The sequence below is a fragment of the Nerophis ophidion genome, linkage group LG21, assembly GCF_033978795.1.
Source record: "Nerophis ophidion isolate RoL-2023_Sa linkage group LG21, RoL_Noph_v1.0, whole genome shotgun sequence".
NCBI classification, from domain to species: Eukaryota; Metazoa; Chordata; class Actinopteri; order Syngnathiformes; family Syngnathidae; genus Nerophis; species Nerophis ophidion.
Window position 1 is genome coordinate 926,321 of NC_084631.1, and position 26,883 is coordinate 953,203.

The following is a 26,883-nucleotide window of genomic DNA, read 5'->3' on the forward strand; positions in this document are numbered from 1 at the left end:
AACATTTAAATTGTACTGTGCACAAAAAATGTGCATGCTTCTGTACAAAAGAAAAATATCTGGATTGTTACATGCAGGGTATGAAAAAGAGCAATGCAAAAAGGTGCAACTATTCTGCCATCTAGTGCCCAAATATACACATTTGCATGCTCCTGTACAAAAGAAAAATATGTGGATTTGTTACATGCAGGGTATTAAAAAAGAGCAATGCAAAAAGGTGCAACTATTCTGCCATCTAGTGCCCAAATATACACATTTGCATGCTCCTGTACAAAAGAAAAATATGTGGATTTGTTACATGCAGGGTATTAAAAAAGAGCAATGCAAAAAGGTGCAACTATGCTGGCATCTAGTGCCCAGATATACACATTACAGCCTGACAAGACTTAAAAACACTGCAAAAAGAAGAACCACATGATTAATACTATAAATCACAATTTGTCAGTTAATCTTGAATTGGTTAAAGATGCAGGGTGAACCAATTCTTCTGCACTCTGATACTTTTATCATTGTTGTTTCACTTTGTGTAAAAATGCAACGGTTACATTTTAATCATCAAAATAGAAAATTTTATTAAAAGAAAATATGTACAATAAAAAAAAAAATCATTATGGTTTCTGTAAATTCCTTTTGGGCAAGAAAACCTGACCAAAAAATAGCAATTTCAATAAAAAAAGCCTCCCCATGTATTAATAGGAGACATCACACAAATACGAGGCTTGAGGCCCATTTAGATCAATATTTCAAGAATACAAAACACTCAGCTGGCCCACAAATATTAAAACAAACCGGTTGAGTAGGTAAGTGAATCTGATATCCGCATTCTGGCAAGGATTATGCATCATAAGCGGGCCAAAATATGTCAAGTATGCTTGGGGTTTGGCACATTTCTCCCCACATCCGAACTGTTAACATTTACAGGCCGTTTCCATTGAGCACGCCATATTTGAGGTTGTTGCTGGACGAGTCCGCCCGCTTCAGGACTGCGCCTTGAGTGGAGGCGGCGACTTCAAACACCTCAAAGATGGCTTTTCGGAAGCAGTGGAAATTGTACTCTATGAGACCTGCGGAGAGAGAGAGAGCACATACGGTGGGTACAGCTTGCATTGTCTGAGGCTTTGTTTTGACATCTGCAGAATAAAGCAGGGGTGTCCAAACAAGCGTAAGATCATCGATTAACAGATTTATTAATGAGTCATAAAAATAAAAAGTAATTTGCTGTGGTGCATTTGAGGACCACTGAACAAAGGGTGATATCTTAAGGCTTTGCAAAAAACATCAGTGAATTATACAGACATTAACATGTAAAAAAAATGATGGCTGGTACATGCATGCTGTACATTTTACTCATATTATTATTATTATTACTATATTGTCATACATTTGTACCGATTCGGGGTGTACTCTCTGGAGTTGCAAGTTTTGTTGATTCTATGTAACATGTTTGTGTGTTATGGCTATGAGGTTTTTTTTCCTTGGCCTCAATCTGGACCCTCTCCAAAGAGTCCAGCCTTTGACTGAAAATTTTTACTTTTTATATTTAAAAATAATAAAATATTCAGTTAACGGAGGGAGTTAAGGGGATAATTGTTTTGTGATTAATCACATGCGTTAACACTATCTTGGACAGCCCTAATAAATACACAAAAGTATGCAGGCTGTTTTTCTTCAAAAATACACCATCCATCTTCTTCCGCTTATCCGAGGTCGGGTCGCAGGGGCAGAAGCATAAGCAGGGAAACCCAGACTTTCCTCTCCCCAGCCACTTTGTCTAGCTCTTCCCAGAGGATCCTGAGGCGTTCCCAGGCCAGCCGGGAGACATAGTCTACCCAACGTGTCCTGGGTCTTCCCCGTGGCCTCCTACCGGTTGGACGTGCCCTAAACACCTCCCTAGGGAGGCGTTCGGGTGGCATCCTGACCAGATGCCCGAACCACCTCAGAGCTTGACTCAAGTCCTCCAAGCCTGAAATCTCCCACAAACAAACACGATCTATAGGAGGGGGCGTATCGATCTAAATATCAATACCATGGTGGATATTGGTATCAGACCAATGCTAGCATGGTAAGAACAATACTTTTGTTGCATTTTCTCTTCTGTACGTTCAACAAATTACTCTATTTTCCTCAGAATTTATGCAACCTCCCTACCCTACTGACATTATTTACTTTTACAAATATCTGCATGTAATTCTAGGTATTTTAGTGGTTGTGTCTACATTTTTTTATCTTTTTTTACATTGTTGCTTTTTTGTCATTTTGTAATTGGGATTTTTTTTCCAAACAATTGTATGTAGGGAACAGAATAAGGGACATTTTTTGTATGCATCTTAGAGATGCGCGGTTTGCGGTCTCATCCGCGGAGTCCACGGATAAACCGCGGGTCGGGCGGTTGACATGACGAAAAAATAGATTTTAATTAGATTCTGGCGGGTGGCGGTTGAACCATCCGGAAAAATTTTTTTATATACATGGTTCTGGGATCGGTATCCTTTGCCATTCAAAGAGCCATTTAAGACCCGTGTCAAAAAGCAAAGAAGATAATAGGAGACGCTATTATTCTCTTGAATGACTGCCGGCAGTCATCCAGATAATAAGTATTAGGGCGTGCTATGAAGTCATTGACTTTGTCGCCTTTTACATCATGTACGATCTGCTTGTCAGTCCAGTATCATGTTGTGTGTGGCTTCCGCGGCAACACGCACACGACTGCAAGGCATACTGGGTGACACAGAGCACACTAATGGTTGTGATATAAACAATTTTAACACTCTTAGTAATATGCGCCACGCTATGAAGCCACACAATACAAGATTGACAAACACATTTCGGGAAAACATCCTCACAGTAACACAACATAAACGCAACACAACAAATACCCAGAATCCTTTGTATTCATGACACTTCCTGACTATTTTACACACCCCGCTAGCAGCAAACCCTCCCCCCGTGCGTCGGTAAGGTGGGCGGGGTTGGGGGCGCAGGGGTGTAAAATATATTCAGGAATTGTCACTGATACAAAGGATTCTGGGTATTTGTTGTGTTGCGTTTATGTTGGGTTACTGTGAGGATGTTCTCCCGAAATGTGTTTGTCAATCTTGTATTGTGTGGCTTCACAGCGTGGCGCATATTAGTAAGTGTTAAAGTTGTTTATATCACAACCATCAGTGTACTCTGTATCACCCAGTATGCCTTTCAATCTTGTACGTGTGATTGCGGAAGCTGCACACAACATGTTGCTGGACCAACAATCGTTCGTACTTGTTGTTGAAGGTGTCTAAGGCAATGGCTTCACAGCACGCCCATATTCTTGTCATCAGGATGAACGCTATTGGATAGTCGCGTTAGCGGCTCCAATTGTCTTCATTACTCTGTGAAGTAGGTTTAAATAGCTCTGTGAGTGGTAAACGTGGCCGACCTCTGCTTAATTTCAGCGGGCGGGTACGGTCCTGATAAAATGTTGATTTGGGTGGACGGCGAGTGGATGACGACTTTGGTGATGCGGTTGCGGATGATATAATTGCCTATCCGCGCATCTCTAATGCATCTGCTATTACATTGTTTTAGATATTTGCATTTAGTTATGAAAACGTTTATTTGTTGAACATAGGTTTCCTCTGTTTTCATAATCATATATCACTAACTAGAAGTGACTTCCCAAAATTATTCAATGATCATGACATATCAAGTCAGAAGTATTGGTATTAGTAAAAACGGGGTAAAAAAAAAGCATGAAAATGCATCTATTTTAGTTATTTTAAAAAAAATGTTCAAAAGATTTCAGTGCAAGCATAACACATTCAACAATCCGCGATAATAATAATAATAATAATAGTAACATTGATCATTTTTGTAACTATACTGTATAGTTCTATACTGTATACAGAACAGGCCAAACGTTTGGACACACCTCATTCAATGTGTTTTCTTTATTTTCATTACTATTTACATTGTAGATTGTCACTGAAGGCATCAAAACTATGAATGAACACATGTGGAGTTATGTACTGAACAAAAAAAGGTGAAAAAACTGAAAACATGTTTTATATTGTAGCTCCTTCAAAATAGCCACCCTTTGCTCTGATTACTTTTTGCACACTCGTGGCATTCTCGCCATGAGCTTCAAAAGGTAGTCACCTGAAATGGTTTTCACTTCACAGGTGTCATAGTTTTGATACCTTCAGTGACAATCTACAATGTAAATAGTCATGAAAATAAAGAAAACGCATTGAAATGAGAAGATGCATGTGGAGGGGGCCGTGGTATACGGGCCTTCCGCGGAGCGAGGCGTGCAAGGACCGGCCTCGAAGCCAGCGGCAGGTGAGGAGATTGTCCAGCTGGGACTGGTTATCTAATCACCTATCGCCTTTATTAGCAAGAGCTGGGCCGAGACACGATGGTTAGAGTTGGAGCCAGAGAAAGACACATACACAGACACAGAACGAGGAAGAGCAAAGACAGGCTGGACTGGAAAGTCCAAAATATATTGCTGGAAAGCAATTCATATTTGTGTGTAGGACAATAAAAATTTGCTCAAACCCTGTACACCGGGCTCAAAGACAGATATATCGGACTCAGGAGAACCGTCCACAAGCAAAGACGCTCACAACACGATGCATACAAACTTTTGGCCTGTACTGTACATGATATGTAAATATTTTATATATGTTATATTTAAAAATTGTTACCATGGTACATTTTTAGGTCTACTTTATACTATTTGTTTTCACCCTCTTTTTGTGTCCTTGTGTGTATTATCTTTTCCATCTTTATGCTTTCCATCCTTTGTAACTGAGCTACTGTTTGGAAAAACTTCCCTAGTGGGTCATTAAAATTTGTCTAAGTTTGTTGTCAGTATGCAGCCCATGAAGAGCAAGGTTTGGACACCCCTGTTTTGCAATACGACAGCTAAAAGCATTCCAAGCATTTACCTTTCCTCTCAAAGCTCTCCTCTCTGAGTATGCAAACAAGAGCAAGGAACTTGGTGACCTCTTTCAAATAAAGCACTGTGGTGTTGTTCAGCTTGATGATGGCCAAAGACTCCTTGTCGTACGCGCAGCCGGTGCCATCGTCCAGCAGCCTGCGAAGGGACGACGAATGCTTTAATTTGCTCATAGATCGCGAGCGTCGGTGAAGTCAGAAGATAAGAAGCGTTGGTCTTATCACCCGTAAATACAGGAGACGTCAATAACGACGTCGATCATGTCGCAGCAGAGCTCGTAGGACTGCATGTCCACAGGGGAGCTGTCGGTGGCAATGTAAATCTTGCTGACGACGTCAAATAGGAAGGCTTTCTCAATCCCAGAGTGCTGAAAACAGAATAATCAGGCGTTGAAGAACAAAGAAAGAACCTGTAGACACAAGAAATGTTGGAAGAGCGACGTACGGATATGAATATGTTCAGGAGGTTCTCCAACGTCGGCAGCTGAGGGATGAGCTTCTGGACCACTTTGCTGAAGGCCTCAAATATGGAGTGGTCGTAAATGCTGGTCAGGTAGAAGCTGGGGAGGAAAAGTTAGGTAATATTAACAACGGTAGCATTTCCAATTTTTCTAAATGGCAACACAAGACGTAATGCTTATTTCAGTGAGCAGGTACGGGAAATCGTTAACTTCATCAGCGTTTCTTTGTGTTGACAACACAGTGGGGCCGGAAGTCAAACCAAACTGCGATGTAAAATAAAGCGGATCATGTACACGCCACAAAGACTCAATCATACGAAAAAACTAAGTTATTTTGCCAATAAGAAGCCACGTAAATCTAATAAATCCTTTCCAGACAGCAAACACATAAAGTTGTGGACAACAGGTGACAAATACTTATAAAGAACACAATGTCATGGCTGTTTTGAGTTTCCAATAATTTATACAACTCTTTTTTTTTGTGATAGAGTGATTGGACCACATACTTGTTGGTCACAAAAAACATTTACAGGGTTTTCCCGCAGCACTTTGTTGTTAAGGCGGCTGCCTTAAAACCACAGAGCCACCACCTAAAATAGATATATTTTTCATCCTGTCCAGCTTCTCAGGCAAATCATATAGTTGATGTAGATGCCCATATCAGCTGTTCAGATTTACTTTACAAAAGAGAAGTGTAGGATAATTCTCTTGTTGTATTATTTGTATTTATTAAATGTATTTATGTTATCATTTGGTGCTTAACCGAAGTCTTAACAAGCTGCTCTGTTTAGTTCTGCCTCTGTCAGTACGTCTCTGCAGCATCCAGCATTGTCCCACCCACACAACCATCTGATTGGTTACACGCACAGCGGTAACAGCCAATCAGCAGTGCGCATTCAGAGCGGAAACAGCCAATCAGCAGTGAGTATTCAGAGTGCATTGAGTCAGTGCTCACGGCAGAGGCAGGCAGAGAGGAGAGACGGTGCGGGTTAACAGAAAGGTGTTTGGCAGGTGAGCATAATGCAGCACAATCTCCCCAAATCCCAAATTATAATAAACACCTCCCAGTCAACTAATAGTAACATCACTATGAGCCCGTTGACGTTCTAGAAATATAAGCGGCAGTTCAGCTTGCTCGCTAAGTCATTATTTTGACTTAGTAAATATTGACTTACTAAGACAAAATAAACACATACTTGGTATCTCAGGTAAGTAGGACTGTTTTGTTTTTACTTTACGGGATATTTATCGCGATTTATATTGTATATTGCCATTCAGCATACAGAGGAAAAAACAACCAAAAATTGTAAGCTTCTTCATGCGACGAAGCCGGCCTACTTCACCACAGTCTGTAGTCTATTGCCCCTCCGTATAGCGATGAGATGGTGGCGTGATGGCCAAATTACACTGTTTTCCAAAAATCCACACAGCCGCTTCCTCATCCAGCTGTCCGGAGCGACACCACCTTAACAAACGAATGTTCTGGGGGAAACACTGATTCATGAAGTTTGGTTCTTTTATGAATTTATTATGGGTCTACTAAAAATGTGACCAAATCTGCTGGGTCAAAAGTATACATACAGCAATGTTAATATTTGCTTACATGTCCTTTGGCAAGTTTCACCACAATAAGGCGCTATGGTAGCCATCCACAAGCTTCTGGTTAAATTTTGGACCACTACTCTTGACAAAATTGGTGCAGTTCAGCTAAATGTGTTGGTTTTCTGACATGGTCTTGTTTCTTCAGCATTGTTCACACGTTTAAGTCAGGACTTTGAGAAAGCCATTCTAAAACTTTAATTTGAGCCTGATTTAGCCATTCCTTTACCACATCTCACGTGTGTTTAGTTAGGGTCATTGTCCTGTGTTTGTTGCATTATTTTGCGTTTCGCTTGATTGGAAAATATGTCGATGGAGAAGGGGTGTGACGTTCATATGGTGTCAATTTTCAGTGTTTTATCATTCATAGTTAATATTGTAAATCCAACATTCTTCATTTTCATGTACATTCTACGTGTCTCATTCAGTAAAACATGAGAAATTCCATTCCATCATTTAAGACAGTCTGTCATAACGTTAAGGCATCACGGTGGAACAGGGGTTAGTGCACGTGTCTCACAATACGAAGTTCAATCCCAGGCTCGGGATCTTTGTGTGAAGTTTGCATGTTCTCCCCGTGACTGCGTGGGTTCCCTCCCGGTACTCCGGCTTCCTCCCACCTCCAAAGACATGCACCTGGGGATAGGTTGATTGGCAACACTAAATTGGCCCTAGTGTGTGAATGTGAGTGTGAATGTTGTCTATCTGTGTTGGCCCTGTGATAAGGTGGCAACTTGTCCAGGATGTATACCGCCTTCCGCCCGAATGCAGCTGAGATAGGCTCCAGCGCCCCCCCGCAACCCCGAAAGGGACAAGCGGTAGTAAATGGATGGATGGATGAATGGATGTACACCGCTTTCCGCCCGAATGCAGCTGAGATAGGCTCCAGCGCCCCCCCGCAACCCCGAAAGGGACAAGCGGTAGTAAATGGATGGATGGATGAATGGGTGTCATAACGTTCAGACATTATTGTGACGTTTTGTATTAGCGTTACTAAAAATCATATATATCAGACACATTTTTTTTCCTCTAAATTTTGCCCCCCCGAGCAAGATAATTGCCAGGGCTAATCTAGAATAAACTTTCACGGGCACTGAGGCGAGGAAAAAGCTCACCAGCTGATGATGTCAACACATAGGCACACATAATTAGCTCTGTGTAATCATTGAGTTGAAGTTTATTTCGAACATGCAAGCATATGACCCCACTATAAATACTTTGCCTCTGTTAGCTTTTCTAATAACAATATCACTAATACTTGGTTAATATTCAAGTCACAAAATATAAATGGCGCTTTTGGGATGGTTATTTAAAGGGCTTAAGGGCGGAATAGAGGGCCTCTCATTTACTCTGCTGATAGCTGACTTTTATTTGCGAGTTAGAATGCATTAATATATATATATATATATATATATATACATACATACATACATACACACACACACACACATCCGCCTTATTGTCTTACATAATGATTGTGAACAATAGGCAAAACTCCCAAAAAAGTGCAGTTCCATTTTAGGAGCTTACCTGAGGTGAACCTTCTCAAGGCCAGCATCTGCTAGATCATCATTGGCCCTCTGATGGATGTCTCTTTGTGTTTCGATTTTGTGGTCGTCCGACAAGCCGTCGACTTTATGGATGAACACTTCAAAGTTGATATCGGGGTTCACTTTGTAGGCTCTCGACACAGTCAGCTGTAACTTTTCAAGAGCGTCCATGTAATCATCCTAGGGCACAGGACACACGTTAAAGCTCATCAGTCGCAGAACACGAGGTCTTCTGATATCGACTCACCTGAGCGTCGATGACAAAGATCAAAGCGCCGGTGCCGTTGAAGATCATTTCGCTGTCAAACGTCGGGTCGCAGAAGTCTACTTGGCCGGGAAAGTCCCAGATCTGGAAGTTGACGAAGGAGCTGCTAGAGATGTCGTCTTTGTAGATCTTGTTGGTGCTCTCCAGGAAAAGCGTCTCATTGGGGGACATTTTGTGGAAAACCACCTGGGCGGCAAAGGGCAAAAGATAGCCAATGATCATTAGAGTGAAAAGGTTGCCCTCATGCATCATTAAAAAACATTTCGGAATGACAAAAAAGTAATTCAGCATTGAAAATCATGATTATTTTTTTTTAATTGTTATTTTACTTTTCTTGTTGTTCCCCAGAACCATTGTCTGACCTTTTGGAACAGATTATTAAAAAAAAAAACCTACAATAGGAAGAATATCATATCTGCCGCCAAGGCTGTCAAACATTTCAATATGTAACTTATAAAAAAGACAAAGTAAATGTTTATATAACACCAATATAGCTGTTAAAGTTCATTAATAAGGTTGCTTAAATCAAATTACGAATGTCTAAGACTACTTAGACCCACTATCAAAAATGTGAAATTGTTGGTTCCACCTGGATAGCGACTGACCTAAAATTCGAACACTTAATTCTATATTGACATCATAACGCCATCAAATCTCACCTTTAGGTATTCACACAAAGCATGACAGAAAAAAGGCAAAAACATAATAAATCCATCTGTGGCAGCATTGGAGAAAGTTATGTTTAAATTTCACATTTGCATCTCATTTCACATAACTGTGGTGTGCTCAAAGACCCTTAATTAAAGTTAAAGTTAAAAGTACCAATGATTGTCATACACACAAACACATACACTAGGTGTGGCCAAATTATTCTCTGCATTTGACCCATCACCCTTGATCACCCCCTGGGAGGTAAGGGAAGCAGTGAGCAGCAGCAGTGGCCGCGCCCAATAATCATTTTTGGTTATTTAACCCCCAATACCAACCCTTGATGCTGAGTGTCAAGCAGGGATGTAATGGCTCCCATTTTTATAGTCTTTGGTATGACTCGGCCGGGGTTTGAACTCACGACCTACTGATCTCAGGGCCGACACTCTAACCACTAGGCCACTGAGTTTAAAAACCGAGATGTCAATAATAATATATTTATATTATTGTATGTATTTTGTTATGATTCATACAAACCACTGATGATAATCCTATGATTTGTTGGATCATTTAGATTTTACACTGACATAAAAGGACATTTGACAAATTTAAAATCATATTGAAGTAAATAACCACAGGTGGAACTTTTTTGCAAAAAAATAACAAACCTAGGGCTGTCAAAACTAATGTGAATAATCACAAAAAATGATCACACTAATCATATACACACTTATATTAATTTCTGCATTTTTTGTCGTACATGGTCCTTTACCTCAGTGGTTCCCAACCACTGGTCCAGGCTGCACAGAAACATCAAGTTATTTTTGTTGGAGGCTCTGTCACGCCAAATTTCTTCCCCCCTACAAAACCCCCCCCCCATTTACTTTCAGGGTCATGATTAATACAGACGTTTTGTTAACGCTATATTATTAAAATATAACGCTATATTATAAAAATACAGACGTTTTGTTAACGCTATATTATTTAAAAAATTCTAAACAATTTACAAACACAACCTATGGGATGACACATTTACTTCAGAGGTCACGTTTCCTCTTATGTCATCCCGTAGCTTGTGTTTTTAAATTTTTTTTTAATAAAATATAGCGTTAACAAGATGTCTGTATTTTTATAATATAGCATTATATTTTTATAATATAGCGTTAACAAAGCGTCTGTATTAATCATGACCATGGAGAGAGGAAGGTTTTTGTAGGGAGAAAAAATTTGGCGTGACAGCTCCCATTAAAATCAATGTGAATATGTGAGGAGCCCCCACACTAGTGACGTCATCGTCTGCGACTTCCGGTAAAGGCAGGGCTTTTTTGTCAGCACCAAAAGTTGCGAACTTTATCGTGGATGTTCTCTACTAAATCTTTTCAGCAAAAATATGGCAATATCGCGAAATGATGAAGTATGACACATAGAATGGATCTGCTATCCCCGTTTAAATAAGAACATCACATTTCAGTAGGCCTTTAAACCACAGACGAAGAACATTGCAGGAGAGTCCATGTTAACTGCTGACATATCTCAATATGTTGCTTTAGTAGTAACAAAGCGAACATAATTCATGTAAATACAAGGTTTGACTGTCGATAAAGACTAATGACTGACCTTCTGGATGGACGACTTCCCGCTGCGCCGACGTCCCATCAGCAGAATGCGCGGCTTGTCAGCTGACACGCTGCTCTCCTCCATCATGTCGGCTTCCTCCAGCCCGTAGCCGAAACTTTTGGGGAAGGACCCGACGGCATCGTAGCTCCCAGACAACGTTGGCTCCTCGAACTGTATCGACATGCTGCGTCGAATGAGCCTCTGGAGGGGAAAAAAGCTGCTGTTTAACGAGCCAAATAATCCGCTGAGGAATGTTCTCGATACTCTTTAAAACCAGCTAGCATGGCAGGCTAACTTGACAGTAAACATTCAACTCGGACGGTATCTTCGTGGTATTTAAGGTTGCTTTTTCTCTCCAATAAACACCGAGGCGTTAAAGTGCCATTATATTGTTTTAAAAAAAAAAAGTTATCTAAATATGGGCTAAAGTTCGGGTGTATGAAGCTAGTCACAAGTCTTGTGGCTTTCCTTCCAAGTCCCGCCTCTTTTATCTGATTGGCCGGTGGAGGCCCGGCCGCGTCACGTGACAGTCAGATGCCGGAAGACTTTGAAGAACGGTGAGTACTGCTGACTCACGCTGTTCGAAACAATCGAGTTTTTATATAAATTTGTTGCGTTTCAATCGTTTTGTTTATTAAAATGTAAGTATATTTGGCACTTCTTTAATTTCTTGGCAATTTTCCCCGTGCGTCAATCACAAATACGTATTTGTGACTGACGCACGGTAACAAAGCAATAATAATATGGGCTGCTTGCGTTTCAGCAGGCCCATAATAAAGTGTAATGCATGGGTCACATTGCAGCAGGCCCATAATAAAGTGTAATGCATGGGTCACATTGCAGCAGGCCCATAATAAAGTGTAGTGTATAGCGGTGTTTTTCAACCACTGTGCCGCGGCACACTATGTGCCGTGAGATACAGTCTGGTGTGCCGTGGGAGATTGTCTAATTTCACCTATTTGGGTTTAAAATATTATTTTGCAAATCAGTAATTATAGTCTGCAAATGATGTGTTGTTGTTGAGTGTCGGTGCTGTCTAGAGCTCTTCCATATCAGTAGGTGGCAGCCGGTAGCTAAATGCTTTGTAGGTTTCTAATGCTTATACCAAAAATAAAAAATGGTGGGTGCCCCTAAGAAAAGACATTGAAGCTTAGGAAAGGCTATGCAGAACCAAACTAATACTGAACGGGCTACAAAAGTAAACAAATACAGAATGCTGGACGACAGCAAAGACTTACTGTGGAGCAAAGACGGCGTCCACAATGTACATCCGAACATGACATAACAATCAACGATGTCCCCACAAGGCAGGATGAAAACAACTGAAATATTCTTGATTGCTAAAACAAAGTAGATGCGGGAAACATCGCTTAAAGCAAGGGTCGGGAACCTTTTTGGCTGAGAAAGCCAAGAATCCGAATATTTTAAAATGTATTTCCGTAAGAGCCATATCATTTTTTTTAAACACTGAACACAACTAAACGCGTGCATTTTTAAGACCAACATTACTAGGGTATAATAGGTCTCTTATTCTTTATAATAACATTGATATTCTGAAGCTAACTGTGGAGGGGGCGTGGCCTGCGGGCCTGCAGCGAAGCGGGGTGTGCCAGGACCGGCCTTAAAATCAGCAACAGGTGCGTAGATAACCCACCTGGGCCTTGTTATCTTATCACCCGTCGCTCTGTTATAAGCAGCAGCCAGAAGGAGAGACGGGGTTGGAGCTGGAGCCAGAGTGCGAGCGAGAACGAAAGAGAAAAAGACAATTGCTGGAAAGCAACTGAGAGACTTATTGAAAAATAAAAAAATATCGTAACCCTGAAACAGGCCTTTATGTCGGTGCTTGGTGGTCTGAAGACCCCCCATAATAATAAATAAAGTGCGGTAGAAAAAAGGATGGATGAATTCAAATGCATGAGCATGTTTAATATTTTTAACGTTATTTTTAACACTTTGATTACAAGTGGAATTAGTCATTACTTATTGTGTTAAGCAATGTCAGCTCAGATTTATCTGAGAGCCAGATGCAGTCATCAAAAGAGCCACATCTGGCTCTAGAACCATAGGTTCCCTACCCCTGGCTTAAAGGAAGACATGAAACTGCTACAGTGAAATACTGACAAAAAAAGGGAAAAATCCACCAAAATAAGAGTGGAAGACAAGAAGTAAAACACTACACACAGGATAACAGCAAAAAAGTGAAAATAAGTCATGATGTGATGTGACAGGTGGTGACAGTACACCTACTTTGAGACAAGAGCTATAGTCATGCATGCTTGCTTATGCTTTACCTTTAAGGTCATATCCAACAATTGCGACAACCACATTTTACTGTTAAGTGAGTTTCAATTTTAAATAATTTCTGCTGGTGGTGTGCCTCCGCATTTTTTCAACGCAAAAAATGGGCCTCGGTTAAAAAAGGTTGAAAAACACTGATGTATTTAATATTTCCAATCACGTGACATTCTATCGAGTATTTATCAGTCTTTGCACAGTATCTCCGCCGCAAAATGTGTGCTTGGCACACATTTCCCAAGACCTTGTGACAACACAGATAACCTTTTCTTAGTGTACAAATGGATAAAGTAATGTAATCACTACACTTGATTGCTGAATGCAGGGGTCCCCAACCACTGGGCACCGGGCCATGACGCATTTTCTACCGGGCCACACAGAAACATTAAATCATTTATAAACGACCGCATTTTTGTCAGATGCTCCAATTAGCTCGTTCATAGATGTGTTATAAAACACCTGATAGGAAGTCACCGTTTGCTATATTTGTTACGTCTTTCTTACATGGGACAATGCAAATGAATAAACATATGAAATGTACAGGAGCCAAATTGTAGTCAAAAGCTAGGTTCTGTCTGCAGTCCGCGGCAAGTTGATGACCTAAGATCAGGAACAATAGTAGTTAAAGATGGAGAAGTGCTAAATAGTTGCATATAATAATTGTGCTGAAGAAAGAAATACATTCATCAAACAATTTAAGTTTATTTATATAGCCCTAAATCATAAGTGTCTCAAAGGGCTGCACAAGCCACAACGACATCCTCGGCTCAGATCCTACATCAGGGCAAGAAAAAACTTTGGAGGGGTATACAGATGTGTAGTGTAATAGTGTGAGAGTCCAGTCCATAGTGGATCTAACATAATAGTGTGAGAGTCCAGTCCATAGTGGATCTAACATAATAGTGAGAGTCCAGTCCATAGTGGATCTAACATAATAGTGTGAGAGTCCAGTCCTTAGTGGATCTAACATAATGGTGTGAGAGTCCAGTCCATAGTGGATCTAACATAATAGTGTGAGAGTCCACTCCTTAGTGGATTTAACATAATAGTGTGAGAGTCCAGTCCTTAGTGGATCTAACATAATAGTGTGAGAGTCCAGTCCATAGTGGATCTAACATAATAGTGTGAGAGTCCAGTCCTTAGTGGATCTAACATAATATTGTGAGAGTCCAGTCCATAGTGGATCTAACATAATATTGTGAGAATCCAGTCCATAGTGGATCTAACATTATAGTGTGAGAGTCCAGTCCATAGTGGATCTAACATAATAGTGTGAGAGTCCAGTCCATAGTGGATCTAACATAATAGTGTGAGAGTCCAGTCCATAGTGGATCTAACATAATAGTGTGAGAGTCCAGTCCATAGTGGATCTAACATAATAGTGTGAGAGTCCAGTCCATAGTGGATCTAACATAATAGTGAGAGTCCAGTCCATAGTGGATCCAACATAATAGTGAGAGTCCAGTCCATAGTCGATCTAACATAATAGTGTGAGAGTCCAGTCCATAGTGGATCTCACATAATAGTGTGAGAGTCCAGTCCATAGTGGATCTAACATAATATTGTGAGAATCCAGTCCATAGTGGATCTAACATAATAGTGAGAGTCCAGTCCATAGTCGATCTAACATAGTAGTGTGAGAGTCCAGTCCATAGTGGATCTCACATAATAGTGTGAGAGTCCAGTCATTACTGGATCTAACATAATAGTGTGAGAGTCCAGTCCATAGTGGATCTAACATAATAGTGTGAGAGTCCAGTCCATAGTGGATCTAACATAATAGTGAGAGTCCAGTCCATAGTGGATCTAACATAATAGTGTGAGTCCAGTCCATAGTGGATCTAACATAATAGTGAGAGTCCAGTCCATAGTGGATCTAACATAATAGTGTGAGAGTCCAGTCCATAGTGGATCTAACATAATAGTGAGAGTCCAGTCCATAGTGGATCTAACATAATAGTGTACAGCGTTCCTGTGGCCTAGTTGGTTAAAGTTCTGGTATTATCGCACATATTCCTATTAAACAAGTAGTAAGCAATAACAGATCTATTTACGCATGGAAAATTTGGAGCAAAAAAAGCTAACATTAGCGTAACCACATATGAGATATTGCACAAAATATGAATGCATATGAAAATACACAGAAATAAATTGTAAGTAATGGCAAGTATTTCTATCTTTATCATACATCCTTGCTCTAGTCCTTGAATGTGATGTATCACCTAGAACCCATCAGATACTAACGCCAAAAAAATGAGTACAAAACAAAAGTCTATGAAGAGTTTTTTTGCAAAGGCCAGGGTTTCCCACTAGAGTTAGTTTTTTTTATGCATTCATTATTCATGCACTTATTTGCTATACATGTATTTATCTGTGGAAAGCCGGTGCCTGAAAATAATGCCTACATTAAACTGGTGCCTGGTGCAAAAAAAGGTTGGAGACCCCTGGCTTAAAGCATTCTTACAAGCGAAAAAACAACAACTGCGTGCTTGACTGTTTTTGATTATTTGTTTTTTAGGATCCATGATGGCCGTAGTTCTCCTGTGGTTCTTCCTGGTGAGCCCAGTGGCACTGGCTGCAAGCATGCCTGCTAATAACGGGACAGTACCTCTGGTTCTGTGGCATGGAATGGGTGAGAGCATCAAACTGAGCATACTGTACATACAGTGAGGAAGTCAATGTGCAGCTAAATCTGGGTTTGAATTCATAAGTTGCCCCTCACATAATAAACTACATTATAACTATATTGTTTAATAAGGTTGGTATCATAGTTTTTACGTACATTTTTATTTGATGTCCACCAGGCGACAGCTGTTGCAATCCACTCAGCTTGGGCGCCATCAAGAAAATGATCGAGCAGGAGATTCCGGGCATTTACGTGCTTTCACTGATGATCGGCAAGAATGTCGTGCAGGTAACATTCCCACTGGCCAAGACTTTTAAAAAAAAGTTTATCCAAAATGTAAAAAAAAAATTAAAATGCAGATGTAAACATGACACTTTGTGTAATTCCAAAAGTGGAGGGCTTTTTTTTTTTACTGTAGAAGTGTGTTATAGTATTCTTCACTCCAAAAAAACAGGTGTGTCCAAAGTGCGGTCCTGAAAATACTATTCATTATTATAGAGATCTGTTATTGGATATAAGATAAAACATTTTTAAAAAACTATTAATAATTTGCATTATATGATACATTTAAAAATGATTTTTTCATAACAGATGCATTATTGACTATTGTGAAGGGACAGCCTTTACATTGGATTAGTTTTAGCACAATATTTATCTTTTGTCATTGTACTATTTCCCCAAATACTTTGTTACTTAATCACTCAGTGCACTTCATGTGCATCCATACATAATTTCTTCAAAATAACATACAGTACAGCCCAAAGGTTTGGACACACCTGCTCCTCATTCAATGCGTTTTCTTTATTTTCATGACTATTTACATTGTAGATTGTCACTGCAGGCATCTAAACTATGAAAGAACACATGTAGAGTTATGTACTTAACAAAAAAAGGTTTGTTTGTTAGTTTCTTCAAAATAGCCACCCTTTTGCTTGATTACTGTTTTGCACACTCTTGGCATTCGCTCGATGAGCTTCAAGCACACATGAGAAGAGAAAACACATCACGAGAATGCCAAGAGTGCGCGAAAAAGTAATCAGAGCAAAGGGTGGCTATTTTAAAGAAAGTAGAATAAAAAACAGGTTTTCAGTTATTTCACTTTTTTTTGTTAAGTACATAACTCCACATGTGTTCATTCATAGTTGTGATGCCTTCAGTGACAATCTACAATGTAAATAGTCATGAAAATAAAGAAAATGCATTAAATGGGAAGGTGTTTCCAAACTTTTGGCCTGTACTGTATATATATTTATTTCATGCAATATCACCTCAGCAGCATGATTAAGCATGTTTCCCTCATTAATGATACATTGTTGTAACTGTAAGAAGGAATACAGTAAAGGTGTTTTACAACATTGCTTATCACAGGGGCCTCCAAAGTGCGGGCCGGGGGCCATTTGCGGCCCGCAACTAATTGTTTACCGGCCTGCCACACATTCTGGAAATGCTATTGCAAAAATAAAACAGAACACTTAAAAAAAGGGAAATGAGGGGACGAGAAAAAGTTGCAATGTTGACACAAAGCTGCCATCCAGACTGATTTTTTTCTTTTGTCTTTCTTTTTCTTTTTTTGCCATTGCTCAAAAAAAAAGAGGAACAAATCTGTTGTGATTCATTATTTTCAAGGCTCCAATTACTTCAAGTATTTCACTTTAAAATGTTTTGTGTTGTAAATATTGCATATATTGTGTACTTGCCATACAAAAACATTGTTTTCTTTGACAAAAGAGCATAAAACAAACAAAATAATAGTTGAAACGTAAAATCAATAGATTTTGATCCTGTAACTTATGTGTTGAAAGTAAAAGAAAAACCTAGTAAAAACATATCACTTTATGAGTTTGGATCCCAAATATATTTATTGGTATTTTATTTCTCTTTTCAGTCATTTCTTAAAAAATATAAAGTAATTAAAATCAATGGTGTCCAGCATTATTGATCTTTTAGGGCTTTAATTACTAAATACTGCATATTTCAGTTATACTATAAAAAAAAAGAAATAGTTTTTGACAGAAAAGCTATAAAACCTTTTTTGTATTACTTTATATCAACTTGAAGTTGATATAGAGATTTATTGTAATTGTTAAATAAACAATAATAATAATAATTTTACTTATTTTTAACATGTTAATGACTGAGACCCTTTATGGTCCCGGGACCCTTAATGGTAAAAAAAAACAAAAAACAAAACATACATTTTGTTCTGCTTTGAAAATGACAAAATATCAAAATGGCCCCCGCACGCTTTCATTTTTCCATCTGCAGCCCTCAGTGAAAAAAGTTTGGACACCCCTGGTGTAGATTCCTAAAGTAGCCTTAAGCTTGACGCTCCTCTACCATCACATTCACTCCGCTTGCTGCGGCAACAACAAAACAAAACTCCAGATGTTCTTCTTGGTTTGTATGGTTTACTTGTGATCTTAATAATTCAAAACATAAAACAGTCACGATGTGGGAACAAATGAATGACAAAATAAAGATTATTTGTTGCAGTACTAGTTAGAAAAAGTATGAATGAGAATAAGTATGAGTGAGGTCAAAAAACTGTGTGGCTCGATTCCACCGCACCTGACTGCAATTACCCATGACACCTTGCGTCCAAAAACCACCTTACCACACAGATCCTTCCGCCATATATGCACTCAAAACAGTTACGTCATCAAATCATTTTGACAAATGTAATAATTACAATTTAAGTGAGCTTTATATAATTAATCTAAGCATTCAATATATCAATTTTCTTATCATGCAAATAAAGTAAATAGTCCCATTTTGACTGAATAAACATAAAGCACCTTCCATAAAATGTAAATTAATTTAAACAGCATTTAGGCTCCTACACCTGGTTTATATCAGGACAAGCTGTATAGAGAATGTGTGTAAAGAAACTTTTAGTGTACTATTCAAGTGACACTTGCAATGCAGCCGGTGCATGTTGCATCATGAAACCTGGCTTTTTTTGTGTCCATTTCCCAACATTATCCTCATTTTCACGTGGCTTTTTCCTTCCGCAGGACACCGAAAACGGCTTTTTCATGGATGTGAACGAGCAGGTGTCCGTGGTGTGCGATCAACTCGCTCAGGACCCAAAGTTGAAGGGAGGCTACAACGCCATGGGCTTCTCCCAGGGGGCGCAATTTCTGTACGTCAGTGTTTTTCAACCACTGTGCCGTGGAATACAGTCTGGTGTGCCGTGGGAGATTATGTACTTTCACCTATTTGGGTTAATAATATTTTTTGCAAACCAGGAGTTAAAATCTGTAAATAATGTGCTGTTGTCGAGTGCCTGCACTGTCTAGAGCAGGGGTCACCAACCTTTTTGAAAACAAGAACTACTTCTTGGGTACTGATTAATGCCAAGGGCTACCAGTTCGCTACAATCGGGCGGAAGGCGGGGTACACCCTGGACAAGTCGCCACCTCATCGCAGAGCCAACACAGATAGACAGACAACATTCACACTCACATTCAAACACTAGGGCCAATTTAGTGTTGCCAATCAACCTATCCCCAGGTGCATGTCTTTGGAAGTGGGAGGAAGCGGTAGAAAATGGATGGATGGATGGATGGGCTACCAGTTTGATACACACTTAAATACATTGCCAGAAATAGCCAATTTGCTCAATTTACCTTTAACTCTGTGTTATTAATAATAATTAATGATATTTATCTTTGTGGAAACACTGATCATCTCAATGATTTCTCACAATAAATATATATCTTTGATGACATGTTTTAAATAGGTTAAAATCCAATCTGCATTTTGTTAGAATATATAACAAATTGGACCAAGCTATATTTCTAACAAAGACAAATCATTATTTCTTCTAGATTTTCCAGAACAAACATTTTAAAAGAAATTCAAAAGACTTTGAAATAAGATTTAAATTTGATTCCACAGATTTGCCACAATACATTTTTTGAATTTTAATCATAATAATTTTGAAAAAATATTTCACAAATATTCTTCGTCGAAAAAACATAAGCCAAAATAAAGAGTTAAATTAAAATGTATTTATAATTCTTTACAATAAAAAAATAAATGTATTTGAACATTGATTTTAATTGTCAGGAAAGAAAAGGAATGAATTTAAAAGGTAAAAAGGTATATGTGTTTAAAAATCCTAAAATCGTTTTTAAGGTTGCATTTTTTTTCTCTAAAACTGCCTTTCTGAAAGTTATAAGAAGCAAAGTAAAAAAATAAATGAATTCATTTAAACAAGTTAAAACCAAGTCTTTAAAATATTTTCTTGGATTTTCAAATTCTATTTGAGTTTTGTCTCTCTTAGAATTAAAAATGTCGAGCAAAGCGAGACCAGCTTGCTAGTAAATAAATACAATTGAAAAATAGAGGCAGCTCACTGGTAAGTGCTGCTATTTGAGCTATTTTTAGAACAGGCCAGCGGGCGACCTGGTCCCCGCGGGCACCGCATTGGTGACCCCTGGTCTAGAGCAGTGTATTTCAACCACTGTGCCGCGTGAGATAGTCCTGTGTGCCGTGGGAAGTTATGCAACTTCACCTATTTGGTCCCAAAAATATTTTTTGCAAGTCAATAATTCTAATCTGCAAATAATGTGCCGTTGCTTAGTGTCTGTGCTGTGTAGAACTCAGCAGGGTAACCATGTAAAAACTCCACACCAAACAAGAATGACAAACACATTTTGGGAGACCATCCGCACTGTAACAACATAAACACAACAGAACAAATACCCAGAATCCCATGCAGCCCTAACTCTTCCAGGCTACAATATACAACCCCGCCCTCTATTGTAGGAAGTGCCATCACGGCACGCCCTTAATATTGTTGTCCGGATGAAAACTGGGAGAATGATTGCCCCGGGAGATTGTCGGGAGGGGCACTGATATTCGGGTGTTTCCCGGGAAGATAGCGAGAGATGGAAAGTATGTTGCTAGGGCGGGAAAGCCATTCAAAGAAGGTGAATTCATTAAAAAGTATGTTAGATTTTTTTAAGAAATCTTTTCCTGCGGCCCAGCCTCACCCAGTTTCTGCATCCAGTGGCCCCCAGGTAAATTGAGTTTGAGACCCCTGACTTAAACCAAAAATGAACGAAAGGAAAAGGCAATGCAAAACAAGTCAAACTGAACTGGCTACAAAGTAAACAGAATGTTGGACGATGGCAAAAACTTCCAGCGTCCACCAAGTACATCCGTACATGACATTACAGTCAACAATGGCCACACAAAGAAGGATAGCAACAACTTAAAACAGCCTTGCTTGCCAACACAAAGCAGGTGCGAGGAATAGTGCTCAAAGGAAGACATGAAACCGCAACAGGAAATTGCCAACAAAACAGGAAGGGCCACGATAATAACAGCACAAGACAAGAACTAAAACACTACACACAGGAAGACACCAACAAACTCAAAATAAGGCACGACGACCTTGTGGAGCTTCAATTAACGTTTTCTACCATCAATCAATCAATGTTTACTTATATAGCCCTGAATCACTAGTGTCTCAAAGGGCTGCACAAACCACAACACAGACCACTACCACATCCTCGGTAGGCCCACATAAGAGCAAGGAAAACTCACACCCAGTGGGACGTCGGTGACAATGATGACTATGAGAACCTTGGAGAGGAGGAAAGCAATGGATGTCGAGCGGGTCTAACATGATACTGTGAAAGTTCAATCCATAATGGATCCAACACAGCCGTGAGAGTCCAGTCCAAAGCGGATCCAACACAGCAGCGAGAGTCCCGTTCACAGCGGAGCCAGCAGGAAACCATCCCAAGCGGAGGCGGATCAGCAGCGCAGGGATGTCCCCAGCCGATACACAGGCAAGCAGTACATGGCCACCGGATTGGACCAGACCCCCTCCACAAGGGAGAGAGGGACATAGGAGGAAAAGAAAAGAAGCGGCAGATCAACTGGTCTAAAAAGGGAGTCTATTTAAAGGCTAGAGTATACAACTGAGTTTTAAGGTGAGACTTAAATGCTTCTTCTGAGGTGGCCTCTCGAACTGTTACTGGGAGGGCATTCCAGAGTACTGGAGCCCGAAATGAAAACGCTCTATAGCCCGCAGACTTTTTTTGGGCTTTGGGAATCACTAATAAGCCGGAGTCCTTTGAACGCAGATTTCTTGCCGGGACATATGGTACAATACAATCGGCAAGATAGGATGGAGCTAGACCGTGTAGTATTTTACACGTAAGTAGTAAAACCTTAAAGTCACATCTTAAGTGCACAGGGAGCCAGTATAGGTATATATGTATGTATATAAAGGTATATACAGTATAGGTATATATGTATGTATATATGTATATAAAGGTATATACAGTATAGGTATATATGTATGTATATATGTATATAAAGGTATATACAGTATAGGTATATATGTATGTATATAAAGGTATATACAGTATAGGTATATATGTATGTATATATGTATATAAAGGTATATACAGTATAGGTATATATGTATGTATATATGTATATAAAGGTATATACAGTATAGGTATATATGTATGTATATAAAGGTATATACAGTATAGGTATATATGTATGTATATATGTATATAAAGGTATATACAGTATAGGTATATATGTATGTATATATGTATATAAAGGTATATACAGTATAGGTATATATGTATGTATATAAAGGTATATACAGTATAGGTATATATGTATGTATATAAAGGTATATACAGTATAGGTATATATGTATGTATATATGTATATAAAGGTATATACAGTATAGGTATATATGTATGTATATAAAGGTATATACAGTATAGGTATATATGTATGTATATAAAGGTATATACAGTACAGGCGTAATGTGATCAAACTTTCTTGTTCTTGTCAAAAGTCTAGCAGCAGCATTTTGTACCAACTGTAATCTTTTAATGCTAGACATGGGGAGACCCGAAAATAATATGTTACAGTAGTCGAGGCGAGACGTAACAAATGCATGGATAATGATCTCAGGGTATTTAGTGGACAAAATGGAGCCAATTTTAGCGATATTACGGAGATGAAAGAAGGCCGTTTTAATAATGCTTTTAATGTGTGCCTCAAAGGAGAGAGTTGGGTCGAAGATAATACCCAGATTTTTTACCGAGTCGCCTTGTTTTATTATTTGGTTGTCAAATGTTAAAGTTGTATTATTAAATATATTTGTATTATTAAATATAGGTCGGTGTCTAGCAGGACCGATAATCAGCATTTCCGTTTTTTTGGCATTGAGTTGCAAAAAGTTAGCGGACATCCATTGTTTAATTTCATTAAGACACGCCTCCAGCTGACTACAATCCGGCGTGTTGGTCAGCTTTAGGGGCATGTAGAGTTGGGTGTCATCAGCATAACAGTGAAAGCTAACACCGTATTTGCGTATGACGTCACCTAGCGGCAGCATGTAGATGCTGAAGAGTGCAGGGCCAAGGACCGAACCCTGGGGAACTCCACACGTTACTTTAAGGTAGTCCGAGGTCACACTGTTATGGGAGACACACTGCATCCTATCAGACCACATTTTTTAAACAAAAAAAAATGTGCCTTGCTTCAAAAAAGGTTGAAAAACACTGCCTTTATGTAACTGCTTTGTGGACGCTGCAGTTTGAGGGTGTCAGCCACTTCCTCTGTTGGCAGGAGAGCCGTGGCCCAGCGATGTCCTTCCCCGCCTATGAAGAATCTCATCTCTGTGGGCGGCCAGCACCAAGGTTTGAAAGACGAGTGCAGTTTTGGATGGTAAAAGACACCTTTTCAATGTGGACTCCTTAGGCGTGTACGGGCTGCCCAGGTGTCCCGGAGAGAGCTCTTACATTTGCGACATGATCCGAAAGGCCCTGAACACGGAGGCGTACAGCGACCTGGTGCAAAAACAGTGAGCCCTCTCAATAAATAAATGATGAGCCCCTCTCACGCTAAACCACTTAACCCCGCGTTGCATCTTTCAGCCTGGTGCAGGCCCAGTACTGGCACGACCCTTTGAAGGACGACCTGTACAAGAAGCACAGTCTCTTCCTGGCTGACATCAACCAGGAGAGGGTGAATCTTTGTTCCTATGACTACATGTTTGGAGATAATGTAAGAATTACGATCCTGTTCTGAAAGGTGCTCAATGAGACCTATAAGAAGAATCTTCAGATGCTGGACAAGTTCGTCATGGTGAAGTTTCTGCAGGACACGGTGGTCGATCCGGTTGATTCTGAGGTAAAGTGAAAATGTTCAGCATGTTGGATTTAGACACCCCGTTTCCATATGAGTTGGGGAATTGTGTTAGATGTAAATATAAACAGAATACAATGATTTGTAAATCCTTTTCAAGCCATATTCAGTTGAATATGCTACAAAGACAACATATTTCATGTTCAAACTCATAAACATTTTTTTTCTTTGCAAATAATCATTAACTTTAGAATTTGATGCCTGCAACACGTGACAAAGAAGTTGGGAAAGGTGGCAATAAATACTGATAAAGTTGAGGAATGCTCATCAAACACTTATGTGGAACATCCCACAGGTGTGCAGGCTAATTGGGAACAGGTGGGTGCCATGATTGGCTATAAAAACAGCTTCCCAGTCTTTCACAAGAAAGGATGGGGCGAGGTACACCCCTTTGTCCACAACTGCGTGAGCAAATAGTCAAACAGTTTAAGAACAACCTTTCTCAAAGTGACATTGCAAGAAATTTAGGGATTTCAACATCTACGCTCCATAATATCATCAAAAGGTTCGGAGAATCTGGAGAAATCACTCCACGTAAGCGGCATGGCCGGAAGCCAACATTGAATGACCGTGACCTTCCATCCCTGAGAGGGCACTGTATCAAAAACCCACATCAATCTCTAAAGGATATCACCACATGGGCTCAGGAACATTTCATAAAACCACTGTCACTAAATACAGTTGGTCACTACATCTGTAAGTGCAAGTTAAAGCTCAAATATGCAAAGCAAAAGCCGCCGGCTTCTCTGGGCCCGAGATCATCTAAGATGGACTGATGCAAAGTGGAAAAGTGTTCTGTGGTCTGACGAGTCCACATTTCAAATTGTTTTTGGAAATATTCGACATCGTGTCATCCGGACCAAAGGGGAAGCGAACCATCCAGACTGTTATGGATGCAAAGTGTAAAAGCCAGCATGTGTGATGGTATGGGGGTGTATTAGTGCCCAAGGCATGGGTAACTTACACATGTGTGATGGTATGGGGGTGTATTAGTGCCCAAGGCATGGGTAACTTACACATGTGTGATGGTATGGGGGTGTATTAGTGCCCAAGGCATGGGTAACTTACACATGTGTGATGGTATGGGGGTGCATTAGTGCCCAAGGCATGGGTAACTTACACATCTGTGAAGGCACCATTAATGCTGAATGGTACATACAGCTTTTGGAACAACATATGCTACCAAGGGACGGCGTGGCGCAGTGGGAGAGTGGCCGTGCGCAACCCAAGGGTCACTGGTTCAAATCCCACCTAGAACCAACCTCGTCACGTCCGTTGTGTCCTGAGCAAGACACTTCACCCTTGCTCCTGATGGTTGCTGGTTGGCGCCTTGCATGGCAGCTCCCTCCATCAGTGTGTGAATGTGTGTGTGAATGGGTAAATGTGGAAGTAGTGTCAAAGCGCTTTGAGTACCTTGAAGGTAGAAAAGCGCTATACAAGTACAACCCATTTATCATTTATCTAAACGCCGTCTTTTTCATGGACGCCCCTGCTTATTTCAGCAAGACAATGCCAAGCCACATTCAGCACGTGTTACAACAGCGTGGCTTCGTAAAAAAAAAGAGTGCGGGTACTTTCCTGGCCCGCCTGCAGTCCAGACCTGTCTCCCATGGAAAATGTGTGGCGCATTATGAAACGTAAAATAGGACAGCGGAGACCCCGGACTGTTGAAGGACTGAAGCTCTACATAAAACAAGAATGGGAAAGAATTCCACTTTCAAAGCTTCAACAATTAGTTTCCTCAGTTCCCAAATGTTTCAGTGTCGTTAAAAGAAAAGGTGATGTAACACAGTGGTGAACATGCCCTTTCCCAACTACTTTGGCACGTGTTGCAGCCATGAAATTCTAAGTTAATTATTTGAAAAAAAATTAAGTCTATGAGTTTGAACATCAAATATGTTGTCTTTGTAGTGCATTCAATTGAATATGGGTTGCAAATCATTGTATTCTGTTTATATTTACATCTAACACAATTTCCCCACTCATATGGAAACGGGGTTTGTAGAAAACAAGCCTCCACTCCTTTTTCCTCAGTGGTTCGGCTTCCTAAAAACGGGGCAGGCCAAAGAGACAGAGACTCTACAGGAGAGCGTCCTTTACAAAGAGGTGTTTAGTTTGTCGTATTCCCCAACACGGAAGTGGAATGTGTGACACTGAATGGGAGTTTTTTGTGGTCACGCAGGATCGCCTGGGCCTGGCCGCCATGGACAAGGCAGGGAAGCTGGTTTTCCTCGCCACTAAAGGAGACCACCTGCAGTTCAGTAGAGAGTGGTTCAACGCAAACCTGCTGCCTTACCTCCAACATTAGAGAAAACTCTGGCTTCTCGCTAATTGCTTCCTGTTGCACTGAGGATCTGTCGCATGCTGATGGGTTCTAAGGTTTACTGTTAACTTCTGTCCTGTGTAAATCAGTTTTACAAATGTTGAATATTTTAACAATAACATGATTTTAACATGCATACATTTATAGTCGGAGCCATTCATGCTTTGTGTTTACTTTGTTTTGGGGACCTATATGTGGTTGGACCACAGGTGGCGCTATTGAGGGGCTGCACATTTGTGAGGAAGTGATGGTGACAGTCTTTTCCGCTTTTGCTGCTCAGCACAGTCTCATGTCCACAGTCGCCACCATTTTACAAACAACGGGTTGACTTGACATCTTGTGCAATAAAGAACATTTCTAAACGA

General features: G+C 40.0%; 2 protein-coding genes across 4 annotated transcripts; one reads left to right on the forward strand and one right to left on the reverse strand.

The window, feature by feature from the left end:
- Positions 1 to 546: 546 nt before the first annotated feature.
- LOC133539553 (ras-related GTP-binding protein C-like) lies at positions 547 to 11,575 on the reverse strand. Its single transcript, XM_061881546.1, has 7 exons — positions 11,079 to 11,575; positions 8,796 to 8,999; positions 8,529 to 8,728; positions 5,384 to 5,498; positions 5,164 to 5,306; positions 4,929 to 5,077; positions 547 to 1,064 (listed from the first exon to the last, which is right to left on the reverse strand). The coding sequence occupies exons 1-7, from the start codon at positions 11,259 to 11,261 to the stop codon at positions 916 to 918; spliced, it is 1,143 nt and encodes a 380-aa protein (XP_061737530.1). The 5' UTR covers positions 11,262 to 11,575; the 3' UTR covers positions 547 to 915.
- On the forward strand, positions 11,156 to 26,883 carry LOC133539554 (palmitoyl-protein thioesterase 1-like). Of its 3 annotated transcripts, none has more exons than XR_009803428.1 (10): positions 11,156 to 11,635; positions 15,892 to 16,005; positions 16,178 to 16,287; positions 19,014 to 19,141; positions 23,617 to 23,687; positions 23,749 to 23,851; positions 23,925 to 24,015; positions 24,082 to 24,180; positions 26,201 to 26,301; positions 26,378 to 26,883. XR_009803428.1 is itself a non-coding variant. In XM_061881547.1 (10 exons), the coding sequence occupies exons 2-10, from the start codon at positions 15,897 to 15,899 to the stop codon at positions 26,501 to 26,503; spliced, it is 909 nt and encodes a 302-aa protein (XP_061737531.1). In that variant the 5' UTR covers positions 11,163 to 11,635; positions 15,892 to 15,896; the 3' UTR covers positions 26,504 to 26,883. The 3 variants fall into 3 exon arrangements, 2 of the variants coding, with proteins under 2 accessions (XP_061737531.1, XP_061737532.1); XM_061881547.1 differs by having other exon boundaries at positions 11,163 to 11,635; positions 26,230 to 26,301; XM_061881548.1 differs by lacking the exon at positions 11,156 to 11,635 and adding an exon at positions 11,697 to 11,719 and having other exon boundaries at positions 26,230 to 26,301.

Coding starts and splice junctions, on each gene's coding strand:
- LOC133539553 (XM_061881546.1), bottom strand. CDS start 11,261: ATGTCGATACAGTTCGAGGAGCCAACGTTGTCTGGGAGCTACGATGCC. Junction 5,499..8,528: donor CTTGAGAAGGTTCACCTCAG/GTAAGCTCCTAA, acceptor TTTCCTCCCCAG/CTTCTACCTGACCAGCATTT. Junction 5,307..5,383: donor TCCTGAACATATTCATATCC/GTACGTCGCTCT, acceptor TTCTGTTTTCAG/CACTCTGGGATTGAGAAAGC.
- LOC133539554 (XM_061881547.1), top strand. CDS start 15,897: ATGATGGCCGTAGTTCTCCTGTGGTTCTTCCTGGTGAGCCCAGTGGCA. Junction 23,852..23,924: donor AGCGACCTGGTGCAAAAACA/GTGAGCCCTCTC, acceptor TGCATCTTTCAG/CCTGGTGCAGGCCCAGTACT. Junction 24,016..24,081: donor CTGACATCAACCAGGAGAGG/GTGAATCTTTGT, acceptor CTGTTCTGAAAG/GTGCTCAATGAGACCTATAA.